The sequence below is a fragment of the Mastigoproctus giganteus genome, chromosome 2, assembly GCF_048544385.1.
Source record: "Mastigoproctus giganteus isolate SK-2022 chromosome 2, ASM4854438v1, whole genome shotgun sequence".
In the NCBI taxonomy this organism is placed as follows: Eukaryota; Metazoa; Arthropoda; class Arachnida; order Uropygi; family Thelyphonidae; genus Mastigoproctus; species Mastigoproctus giganteus.
In genome coordinates this window covers 247,001,795-247,014,399 of record NC_143576.1, presented here as the reverse complement: position 1 = coordinate 247,014,399, position 12,605 = coordinate 247,001,795, and the positions used below count along the sequence as shown (strand labels likewise).

Sequence of the window (12,605 nt, the reverse complement as noted above, 5' to 3'; positions counted from 1 at the left end):
AACGCATATATACATTATAATAAAACGTATTGTATAGACCATTCAATATTTAGTACGTGGTTTTAATGCTTTAAAATGGCTGCTAACATATACGATACATATCGTAAAAGCTCAGGAATGCAAGATACACATAATGAACAACGTCTTGGAACGGAACTCGTTCATAAACCGAGAGTTGTCTGTACCTTTGTGCTGTATTTGAAAATATAAAATATTTATCAGAAGTATGCACTTAATATTTTGGCCATCTATAATCTATATGTTGAATGAAAAAAGGTTTACTCAAACAATATGAATTTAATTTAACAGGAAAGTGCTATTAGAATATCCTTAAAGTTAAGAGAAAGATCATTGAATGAAGATGTTCGACTTTATTCAAGAGAGGCACTTGCACTCTTAGGCCATATTGATCCTCCACTTGGACAAGGCATATGTATTCTGAGCATTGATGGTGGAGGAACCAGGTAAATTATTATTATTTAATATAAATTTAAAGATTAGGAAAATAACTTTTCTCTCATAATTTGTTTCTCCAATGTGATATAGTTTGCTGAGAGTTTCATGAATTTTTTTATAAAATTTAATATTGAACATTTAGAGTTTGTTGACCCACATCTTTATTGTTTCACCTTTATTTTTTAAAATTGTTTCATCTCATGCAAGCCATTTCAATAATTTTGGGAAAAAGTATCAGTTTTTAATCTTGCAATTTCAGTTTTGGTCTGGTTAACTCAGCCATGCTGAAATGATCTAGTGTTTTGATTGTAGTAAATTAATATAGCCTTGTGATAAAGATCACAGTTAAGACTATGTTCCTTCAGGTTAGGAGACTTACATGAACTTGTTGAAAATGTCAATGAAATAATGCATGCAATATCCGCATGAGATCTAAATCATTAAATCAAATCGTCAAATATATGACTTAATTGAGAGCTCCAAAGAATGCACTAATTTACTGTATTTCAAGAAGAACAATACTAGTTTCTAAACTTTGAAATTTATGTCGGTCTTGGTGAAAAAAGGAGTGATGCCTGCATTATAAATAAAACACATTATATTTTACATTAAAAACTGAAACAAGGCTTTTATTTAAAATACTGAAATCACTTTGTAAATAAAAGCAAAATATTCATCTTAAAAAATCAAAGTTAAAAGAAATCTAATTAAAAATAAAAGTTTTCACAGGGACAACTTATGTTCTTCATGCCCCCTCATCTAGTAAAGAACAAGTTCTACGGTACAATAGTAAATTGTAGAGTTCGATTTGACCAAATGGTTGAAGAACTTCTTGGAGGTCTGCTTTATTTTTTTTTTAACATTGCATGCCTTCAAATCTCTCAGAACTTGTTTACACCATAAAATATATAAATAGTTATGTTTTTAAACATTTGTGAAAACTATCCCAAGAAACATACTGCCATCAAAGGTTTGACTCCAGAAATGTAACATGTAGCTAAATATCTATTGTAACGTTTAGACAAGTGCTTAAAAATGGCTTAACAATAGATTTCCTAGTTGAAGTCATAGCTTGGCATTAGATGACTTTGTCACTCAGCAAGATGAATTAAGTGCAGATTATTATAAAATGCAGAGGCATGATACGCTTTCAGCACCCTGATTTCCTAAAACCATTGCTTTTGTGTCCTCAGCACTATCTCTTGCTCTGCATAGAACAGCTGACCATTGTTTGCCAATTTTTTCCATTGTTAATTGCTCTAAAACTGTGACAACTTTCACAAAAGAAATTTCGAATAAAGTAAAAAAACACAATTTCTTGTATGCTGCTCTAGTAGTAGTAGTAGTGGCATGTGATGCAAGAAAGCAAGTGTATGAGCTTACGCAGCATCAGCCAGAAAAAAAAGAAAAAAAAAATCACACCATTCCCTCCAAATGCCTGTCCAGTTCCTCCTTAAATTTATTTAACCTATCAACTTCCACAACGACAGATGGAAGTTTGTTCCAGCAATTAACCACCCGCTGGAAAAACGCAAATTTACGCACATCTATTCTACATCTGTCTTTTCTTAATTTGAATTTATGCCCCCTTAGGTTCATAATCTGAACAAGTGGAAGGATCCCATCAGAATTCAGCGTGCTCAACCCATTCAAGGCCTTATATACCTCAATCCGATCACTGTGCCTAGTCTCCAGCCACTGCAATTTGCAGAACTTGAGCCTCTCTTGGTAAGAGGATCCCTTCATTCCCCCTCACCAATCTTGTTGCCCTTCTCTGTACACGCTCAAGCAAATCAACATCCTTCTTAAAATGAGGCCTCCAGACCTGTACACAGTACTGAAGGCATGGCCTGACCATTGCCTTATACAGAGCGACAATCACCTTTTCCCTGCTAGCAAAAAAAAATTCCTATATATCATTAACAAAACCCCATGACCTGCCCTGGCAGCCTGTCTGCATTGCTCAGAAAACTTCATATCTGACTGCACAATTACTCCCAGGTCTTTTTCATTTTCTACCACCTTAAGTGTAGCACCATACAGTTGGTACGTTTCTCTGGGGTTACTTCTACCCATCTGCAGTACTTTGCATTTGTCAAGGTTAAACTTCAGTTGCCACTTCTTAGCCCACTGCCCAAATTATCTAGATCCTGTTCAATTGCACACTGCCATTACTGTCATTAACAACCCTGCCAACCTTTGTATCATCTGCAAACTTTGACACTAAGCCTGATATACCTTCATCAATATCATTGATAAATATACAAAACAACAAAGGACCTAACACCGAACCCTGTGGGACTCCACTAATAACATTAGTCCACGAAGAGCAGCACCCATTGATTACCACCCTCTGTCTTCTTCCACTCAACCATCCTTTTATCCATTGTAGCAACTTACCCTTAATACCATTCTGCTCCAATTTGTACAGTAGTCTTCCATGTGCAACAGTATCAAAAGCTTTCCTGAAATCCAAATATATGATATCAAAAATATTTTTTCCATCCAGTTCGTTTGTAACCACATCATAATATCCTATCAAATTTGTCAGACAAGACTTTCCCTTAACAAACCCATGCTATGTCTGAATTATTGCTGCAGTCTTGTCTAGATGATCCTGCAATGCATCTTTAACCAGTGGCTCCATTATTTTACCCAGAACAGAAGTTAAACTAACTGGTCTGTAATTACTCGTGTCACCCTTCGATCCCCCTTTGTGAATTGGGGATACATTTGCACATCTCCAGTCCGTGGGAAGCTCCCCTGAGTCCAAGGATGCTCTCATAAATATGGCTAAGGGTTTGCTTAGTTGCTTTGCCACCTCCTTTAATATAACTGGATAGATCCCATCCACCCCAGGTGCCTTTCTTATGTTTAACTTCAACAATTTCTCCTCCACTTTGCTCTCAGTTATTACAAAATCATTAAGCACCCTGCTACAATTTGGTAACTTTCTGCCATTTTCAAACCTTAATATAACTCCTCGTGTGTGAATGTAGTTTCTACATCAGCATGTTTGGGAGGCAACTAGAGGGAGGAATACTCTTGATTTGATTATCAGCAGTGATTCTTCATGCATTAAGAATCTGCAGATAAATGAACCACTAGGTGGCAGTGATCACAGTGTGCTGAAGTGGGATTTACTCAAAGAGGTAACTACCATTAGGGGTAAAGGGAAGGGGTATTGCTTTCGTAAAGGTGACTACGATGGACTGAGACGGTATTTAAATTCTATACAGTGGGACCAACTGATGATGTTACCAACAGCAAATGCAAAATGGGAAGCATTCAAAGAACTTATCTTGGAAGCTACTAGGCTTTACATACCAACTAAGAAATATTGTTCAAGGTTTAGGCCTAAATGGATGTCAGATGAACTGATGAGGCATATGGCAGAGAAGAAACATGCATGGGATACATACAAATTAACACATGACACAGAAGCCTATGATAGATACAAGTTGATCTGTAACCAAGTTACAAAGGAGGTTAGGCAGGCGAAGGCAGATTACGAGAAATCTTTGGCAAGGGATGCAAAGAAAAACAGCAAAGAGTTCTTTACTTATGTAAACTCTAGATGGAAGGGGATGAATCAGATTGGTCCATTTGATATCGATGGGTCAACTGTTGATGATCCTGCTCAGGTAGCTAACAACTAAATGAATATTTTGCATCGACATTCACACATGAGGAGTTATTTAGCGAGGGGAAAGCCAGAGGTGTATTCAACTCTAGCAGTAAGCTAGAGAATCTTGTAATAACTGAGAGTAAAGTGGAGGAGAAATTGTTGAAGATAAACACAAGAAAAGCACCCGGGGTGGATGGGATCTATCCAGTTATATTAAAGGAGGCAGCAGAGGAAGTAAGCAAACCCTTAGCCATAATTATGAGAGCTTCCTTGGACTCAGGGGAGGTACCCATAGACTGGAAATGTGCAAATGTGACCCCAATTCACAAAGGAGGATCAAAGGCTGACACAAGCAATTATAGACCTGTGAGTTTAACTTCTGTTCCAGGAAAATTAATGGAGGCACTAGTTAAAGAAGCACAGCAGGTTCATTTAGACAAGACTTCAGTTATAGCTTGGACACAGCATGGTTTTGTTAAGGGGAAGTCTTGCCCGACCAATTTGATTGGATACTATGATGCAGTCACAAAGGAACTGGATGCAGGGAATAACTTTGATATATACTTGGATCTTAGAAAGGCTTTTGATACTGTTGCACATGGAAGACTGCTGCACAAATTGGAGCAGTGTGACATTGGAGGCAAATTGCTGCTGTGGATAAAGGGGTGGCTGAGGGGGAGAAGACAGAGAGTGGTAATCAATGGACACTGCTCGTCGTGGACTAATGTTATTAGCGGAGTCCCTCAGGGCTCAGTGTTGGGTCCATTGTTGTTTTCGGTATTTATAAATGATATTGATGATGGTATATCAAGCTTAATGTCGAAGTTTGCAGACGATACAAAGGTAGGCAGGGTTGTCAAGGACACTACTGACACTATGCTGCTGCAACAGGATCTGGAAAGGTTGAGCAGATGGGCTGAGAGGTGGCAAATGAAGTTTAACATTGACAAATGTAAAGTACTACACATGGGAAACAGCAACCCCAGAGCAACGTATCAACTCTGCGGTACTACACTGACAGTGGTAGAGAATGAAAGGGACCTGGGGGTGGTTGTGCAGGCAGATATGAAGTTCTCTGAGCAGTGCAGACGGGCTGCAAGAGTAGCTCATGGTGTATTGTCGATGATATATAGGAATTTTTCTAGCAGGGATAAGGAGGTGATTATTCCCTTGTATAAGGCAATGGTCAGACCACACCTAGAATACTGTATACAGGTCTGGAGGCCTCATTTCAAGAAGGATGTAGAGCTGCTGGAACGAGTACAGAGAAGGGCAACAAGATTAGTGAATGGAACAAAGGGGTGCTCTTACGAAGAAAGGCTTAAGTTTTGCAAATTACAGTGTCTGGAGACTAGGCACCAGCGAGGTGATCTGATTGAGGTGTATAAAGCATTGAATGGTTTGAGCATGCTCAATGCTGATGGGATTCTTCCTCTCGCTCAGAATAATCACCTGAGGGGGCATAAATTCAAATTGAGGAAAGACAGATGTAGGATAGACGTGCGGAAATTTGCCTTTAGCCAGCGAGTGGTTGGTTGGTGGAAGACTTCCATCCCTTGTCGTGGAAGTTGATAGCCTAAATAAGTTTAAGGCTCAGCTGGACAGGTATTTTGAACGAACAGAGGGGTGAAGTGGAAGTGGGTTTTTTTTTTTTTTTTTGGCTGATGCTGCATAAGCTTGCTTTCTTGCATCAAATGCCTCTACTAATGCTAATGCTAGTTGAAAATACTCATTCAGTTTGTTTGCTATCTGAGCAGGATCATCACAGTCGAACCATCGATATCAAGTGGACCAATCAGATTCATTCCTTTCCTTTTAGAGTTTATATGAGTAAAGAAATCCTTGCTGTTTTTCTTAGCATCTTTTGCCAAAGATTTCTCGTAATCTGCCTTCGCCTGCCTAACTTCCTTTGTGACCTGATTACAGACTAGCTTATATCTGCCATAGGCTTCTGAATCGCTTGATAATTTATATTCATCCCTTGCATTTTTCTTCTCTGTCACGAGTCTCATTAGTTCATTTGATAACCATTTAGGCCTAAACCTTGAACAATATTTCTTAATAGGTATAAAACTTTTAGTAGCATCCACAATTAATTCCTTGAATGTTTCCCATTTAGAATTTACTGTTGGTAACATCGTCAGTTGATTCCGCTGTACAGAATTTAAAAACTGTCTGAGACCACTGTACTCACCTTTACGGAAGCAAAAACCCTTTCCTTTACCACCGATGGTAATTATATCTTTAAGTAAATCCCACATCAATACACTGTGATCACTGCCACCTAGTGGTTCCTTTATCTGCAAATTCATAATACACGAATGATCACTGCTGATAACCAGATCAAGAATATTACCCTCTCTGGTTGCCTCTTGAACATTTTGCTGCAGAAAACAATCATCCAATAAATCCACAAAAGTCTTACTAGTGTGTGAGTAACCAACCCACGAGTTCCAGTCAATATCTGGGAAGTTAAAATCCTCCATTATAAGACATTCTGATTTACTAGCCCACTCTATTTCTCTGTACAATTGTTCATTGTACTCATTCAAGTCATTAGGATCTGTGTAACACCACATCTCTGCTATCCCAACAGTATCCACCTTTGATGTCTTGACCAACACTTCAAATTCATCAAATTTATTTACTATACTCCTAGCATTGGTATACATGCAAGGGTTTACGGAAAAGTGGCCTCCCCCGGAAAATTTGGCCCCCCGCATTTCGCCTCGCACATTTTGCCCCCAGTAGATAATGAATAGACCCCTAAATTTACCTCTAAAGTCCAGCTACAGGACCAAAAGAAATAATTGGTCCATATTTATTAAACAGTTTAGACCTTCAAAAATCTAATTTTATGCCAATCCACGTAATGGTTTCCTTGCTGCCAGAGGTATGGTGTTTGAAGACAGAAGTCTTGAGTGCTCATTGTTGAGACCGCACGGTCTGAACACTACGGTTCTGACAGTGGGGAAGATGTCCCACCTGTTTTGCAAAATTGATATCGCCATCCTCAAGAATTATTAGCGAGTTGGACTAGGAGAGTTGGAAAAAGAAGCTTCCTATATCTAAAATAAAGGTAATCCCTGTTGATTTATAATATAATAGAATATAGGAATTATCGAGCACTATTAAGCTCTCAATTATCAAACTATTAAACAGTTTTTAATGTATGATTCTCAAGACAAACTGCTCCCGGGTCGCATGCTTATTTTTTCCACTAGTAACAATCTTCAGTTATTGACGCGTAGCCAGGAGTGGTTTTCTGATGGAACAAGAAGTATGCTGCAATTTCTGCTAGAATCAAAAGAATAGTCCAAGATTTTCAAAATCGTAATGTGATTGATTACCTTAGAGGCATTGCATACAACTTCGAGTTTTAAACAATAATGATGTGCATTTATTCTATGATTGATTATCTTTGATTTGATTACCTTTACTTTTGATTGATTGATTACCCTTGATTGATTCATTCTATTAAAACAAAATAAATTAGAATTAATAAAAAATTAGGTGTATTATTTACATTTCTATAGCCTATTCATTATCTACTGGGGGCGAAATGTGGGGGGAAACTTTTCCGGATCCCACATGCAAGTATACATGTACCTATCCTTATTATTAATTACCCTAACACATCCCATATACCCACCTTTTTCACGATGACTGCCATCCATCCCTGAAACCCCCAGCACCCCTCACTTCAGGTCACTACTTATTCTAATAGAAGTTGTGCAGGAATCACCTTCACCTCTGCCTGCGGCTACTTTTAAACTTTTAGTCTGTGAATCCCCCCAAGCTAGCAGTTTTCCGACCCACCTAACAGTGCCTTGATAGCATCAGCAAATATTCTTGCGCCCTTTCTATTTAAGTGTATCCCATCCCTATAGAAGCAGTCTCTCCTGTCATTTTAATGTCACAAAGGTAATTCACAGTCAGCCACCCAAATACATTTCTGCTTTCATAAATAATTAACCAGTTTTGAGAACTTTAACCGATTTTTTTTTCATTTCATCAAAGTACTTATTGAATACTTCAGTCAAATATTTTTTTAAAATTCCATTTTCTTGATTATTTTTTTTAATTGGAACCCCAAACGTGAAAGATATTAGAATCTATGGTACTTATACCGTGCATTGGTTGAAGATTGAGAAGATGAAAGATAATACTTGTTGACATTACACTTAAATTTCTGTAGATTGTAATATTCAGGAAATATGTGTGAAGGGAGGATGTTCCAGAAAACAAAAGTTGAAGGAATAAATGAGGAAGAAGAAAAGTTGGTTCTGTGAGTTTGAAGTTTGACTGTAAGAGAATGCTGACTGGTTTGGAGAGAGAGAGAGAGAGAGAGAGAGAGAGAGAGAGAGAGAGAGAGAGAGGGAGAGAGAGAATTATATCAGCCAATTCAGAAGAACAGTGCCCATGGAAGTATCTATAGAAAAGGCATACATCAGAAACAGATTGTCCATGAGACAGAGAGTGGAGAGACTTTATAAGAGATGGGTCATTAATTAACCTAACTTCCCTCTTTTGAGTGGAGTCTTAGAAACCTAAGAGAGGTTATGGGGCACTGTCCCAGATCTGGGAACAATATTCCATGGTGGGGTGGCTAACATACTAGCTAAGACAGCAAAGGACAAGGAGTTTTTCACATATGTGAATACAAAGAAGAAAATAACTAATCAGATCTGTCCTTTGCATAATGAGGTGGGGGAAGTCTTAGATAACCAAGCTGATGTTGCAGATGAATTGAACACTTACTTCACATTGATATTTATAGACAAAAGACCCTTCATAGTGAGTAGAAACTGCAAGTGAAATTAGGCAGTATGAAAATAGTGATACTGAAATGAGAGAAATTATTAGAAAAACTTGAGTTTTATGGTGAGCAAGGCATCATTGGACTCGAGAGTGATTCTTTCAGGCTGGAAAGTGCCAATGTAATATCTTTACATAAAGGTGGTTCTAAGACTCAAGTAGATAACTACAGTCCAATCAGTCTGGCTTTTGCAGTGGGTATAAATCATAGAGGAAATTATTAATAGTATAGCACAGTGTGATTTGGATACAAATGAAGTTCTGAAAGAAACACATCATGGTTTTGTAAGGGGAAAATCATGTTTAACCAACATGGTTAGCTGTTTTGACACTAATGAGCTGGATCTAGGAAATAATTTCAACATGGTTTATTTGGATTTTAGCAAAACATTTGATTCTCTCTCCCATGTGAGAGGTAACTGTAAAAGCTGGAACATGTTGAGGTTTCAGGCAAGATTCTTGAGAGAGGGTGTGCAGGGTTGGAAGCATAGGGAAAGTTACTCTTCTTTACAGATCTGTGAAGAGCAGCGAGATTAGTCAGAGACATGAAAGGGTACTCTTATTAAGAAAAATAAGCCATCTGTGAGAAGAACTGATTGAAATGTTTATGGCTTTTAAATGGGTTAAATAAGCTGAATTTTGCCATCCTTACTTTCTCTCAGGAGGCCCTATATTTTTTACTCTCTCTCAGGTGACACACAGAAGACAATAGAGAAAATGAAGCAATATGGAAAAGTATCAGGTTAGGTAAGCAGAAATTTGCATTCAACCAGAGAATAACTAATTGTTGGAATAAGCCTCCACCTAGTCATGTGGAAGTGGGTAGTTTGAATTAATCTAAAGGAGTATTGGGCAAATTATTAGAGGGCATGGGCCAATGAAGTGTTTATATATATATATATATATATATATATATATATATAATTATACATATATTTGAATAACGTTTAAAATATCCGGGAACTGAATCTTTCATAATAAAAATAAAATAAAAAGGTACAGCAAACATCAGAGGCAGCAAAAAGCATATTTCCTCTACATGATGCTTGAAAATAACCATAGATATAAATTATAACAGGAATTAAAAATAAAAATAATGCCAGCAGTAAGGCAAGATATGAGTGAAAATAAAAAATTAAACATAACGATAAACCAACAGGGAGGGAAGAGAGGGGTAACAAGAGTAAAAATATTGCAGCAGAAACTCTAAAATAATTTAGAACATCTAAAAGTAAGGATAATAAAATAATAATTAAGTAAATTTCAAAAACCAATTTAGATAGAAATTTAATGGCACCCCCTCTGACGGGCATCAGGTCCAAATTTATGTGAAATATCACTAACAGAGATGTAAACCACTACAATAAGATAAAACAAAAATAAACCAAAAATAGACTGACCATTACGCCCCATCTCAACAGAGGACCACAAGGCCAATAATGGTCAGGGAATCGCTGCATTTCGATCACTAGACAAATTGCCGCAAAGGCGAGTCGATTGAAAGATCAGTCCACCACCCGATCACAGATCGAACCGCCAATGCAGAGGACTTGAATAGCGGTGGTCCTGATACAGCGAAAATTAAAAAATAGAACAGATATGAGCACTCCAATACAAAGCCACACTACTGACAAAAGTTATCTTAACCAGATTATATAGACGAGTAATGAACCATGGGTGGTAGACTGATCTTTCGATCGACTCGCCTTTGCGGCGATTTGTCTAGTGATCGAAATGCAGTAATTCCCTGACCATTATTGGCCTTGTGGTCCTCTGTTGAGATGGGGCATAATGGTCAGTCTGTTTTTGGTTTATTTTTGTTTTATCTTATTGTAGTGGTTTATATCTCTGTTAGTGATATTTCACATAAATTTGGACCTGGTGCCTGTCAGAGGGGGCGCCATTAAATTTTTATCTAATTGGCTTTCGAAATTTAATTAATTACTATTTTATTATCCTTACTTTTAGATGTTCTAAATTATTTTAGTTTCTGCTGCAATATTTTTACTCTTGTTACCCCTCTCTTCCCTCCCTGTTGCTTTATCGTTATGATTAATTTTTTATTTTCTCTCTTATTTTGCCTTACTGCTGTCGTTATTTTTAATTCCTATTATAATTTATATCTATGGTTATATTTCAAGCATCATGTAGAGGAATATGCTTTTTGCTGCCTCTGATGTTTGCTGTACCTTTTTATTTTATTTTTATTATGAAAGATTCAGTTTCCCGATATTTTAAACGTTATTCAAATATATGTATAATTATATCACATGACAGTAGTGGGTGAATTGCTAACGCTGCATCTGTGCTACTATCCATAGTTCATTACTCGTCTATATAATCTGGTTAAGATTACTTTTGTCAGCAGTGTGGCTTTGCATTGGAGTGCTCGTATCTATTCTATTTTTTAATTTTCGCTGCATCAGGACCACCCCTATTCAAGTCCTCTGCATTGGCAGTTCGATCTGTGGATCGAGTGGTGGACTGATCTTTCGATCGACTCGCCTTTGCGGCGATTTGTCTAGTGATTGAAATGCAGCGATTCCCTGACCATTGTTGGCCTTGTGGTCCTCTGTTGAGATGGGGCGTAATGGTCAGTCTATTTTTGGTTTATCTTATTGTAGTGGTTTACATCTCTGTTAGCGATATTTCATATAAATTTGGACCTGGTGCCCTTCAGAGGGGGCACCGTTAAATTTCTATCTAATTGGCTTTCGAAATTTAATTAATTATTATTTTATTATCCTTACTTTTAGATGTTCTAAATTATTTTAGAGTTTTGCTGCAATATTTTTACTCTTGTTACTCCTCTCTTCCCTCCCTGTTGGTTTATCGTTATGTTTATATTTTTTATTTTCACTCTTATCTTGCCATACTGCTGGCATTATTTTTATTTTTAATTCCTATTATAATTTATATCTATGGTTATATATATATATATATATATATATATATATATATACAGTAAACCCCCGCTATTCGCGGTATCTGTATTCGCGGTTTCGCGTATTCGCGATCGCCGATTTAATATAAAATGAAACCTAAAAAATGTGATTTTTAAAGCGCCGTGAATATTTTCCGCCATAAAAAAACATGGGCGTGGCTAAAATTATCTTTCCCGGTCAAAACAGCGCTCAGTGGGTGGGGGGGAGAGGGGTGACAAAATCGCGAGCGTGGATGTTTCTTGCTAATCCTTGTTCAATATGTGTTATGCGCTTGTTATGGAAGGTTTCGTCGTTTGCTTTTAATTTATACGCTTATAAATTGAATAAATTTATAAATTGATATGCTTACAAAAGTGATAAATCTACCGTTTTGCAGTGTAAAACAGACTTTTTCGAGTGTGTTAACGGAAGAAAGTGACTTGATTGTGGACAAGTTCTTTCTAACCCCTACAAAAATATGACTACGAATAACAAGAGAAATGTGAAAATATCAAAGAAGGTGATGACATTAGCGAATAAAATTAAGTTATTAGACAAAATTTCTAATGGTGAAAGTGTCTCCTCAGTGGCAAAACATTATAAAATCAATGAGTCAACGGTACGATCAATCAAAAAATCGGAAGAAAAAATCCGCCGTAGTGTCCGTGAAAACGCGCTAATTGCTTCAAAAATTTGCTCTGTAACTCGTGATGTTAAATTAGAAAAAATGGAAAAAGCTTTAAATCTGTGGATAGAAGACCGAACTCAAAATAAAATTC

General features: G+C 37.1%; 1 protein-coding gene across 1 annotated transcript in view; it reads left to right on the top strand.

The window, feature by feature from the left end:
* Positions 1-12,605, top strand: part of LOC150090349 (calcium-independent phospholipase A2-gamma-like) — an 84,277-nt gene that overhangs the window by 44,427 nt on the left and 27,245 nt on the right. Inside the window, exon 4 of the mRNA XM_090389825.1 lies at positions 310-464. Within this exon, the coding sequence (XP_090245951.1) occupies positions 310-464 (155 nt within the window). The remainder of the gene's footprint in view (positions 1-309; positions 465-12,605) is intronic.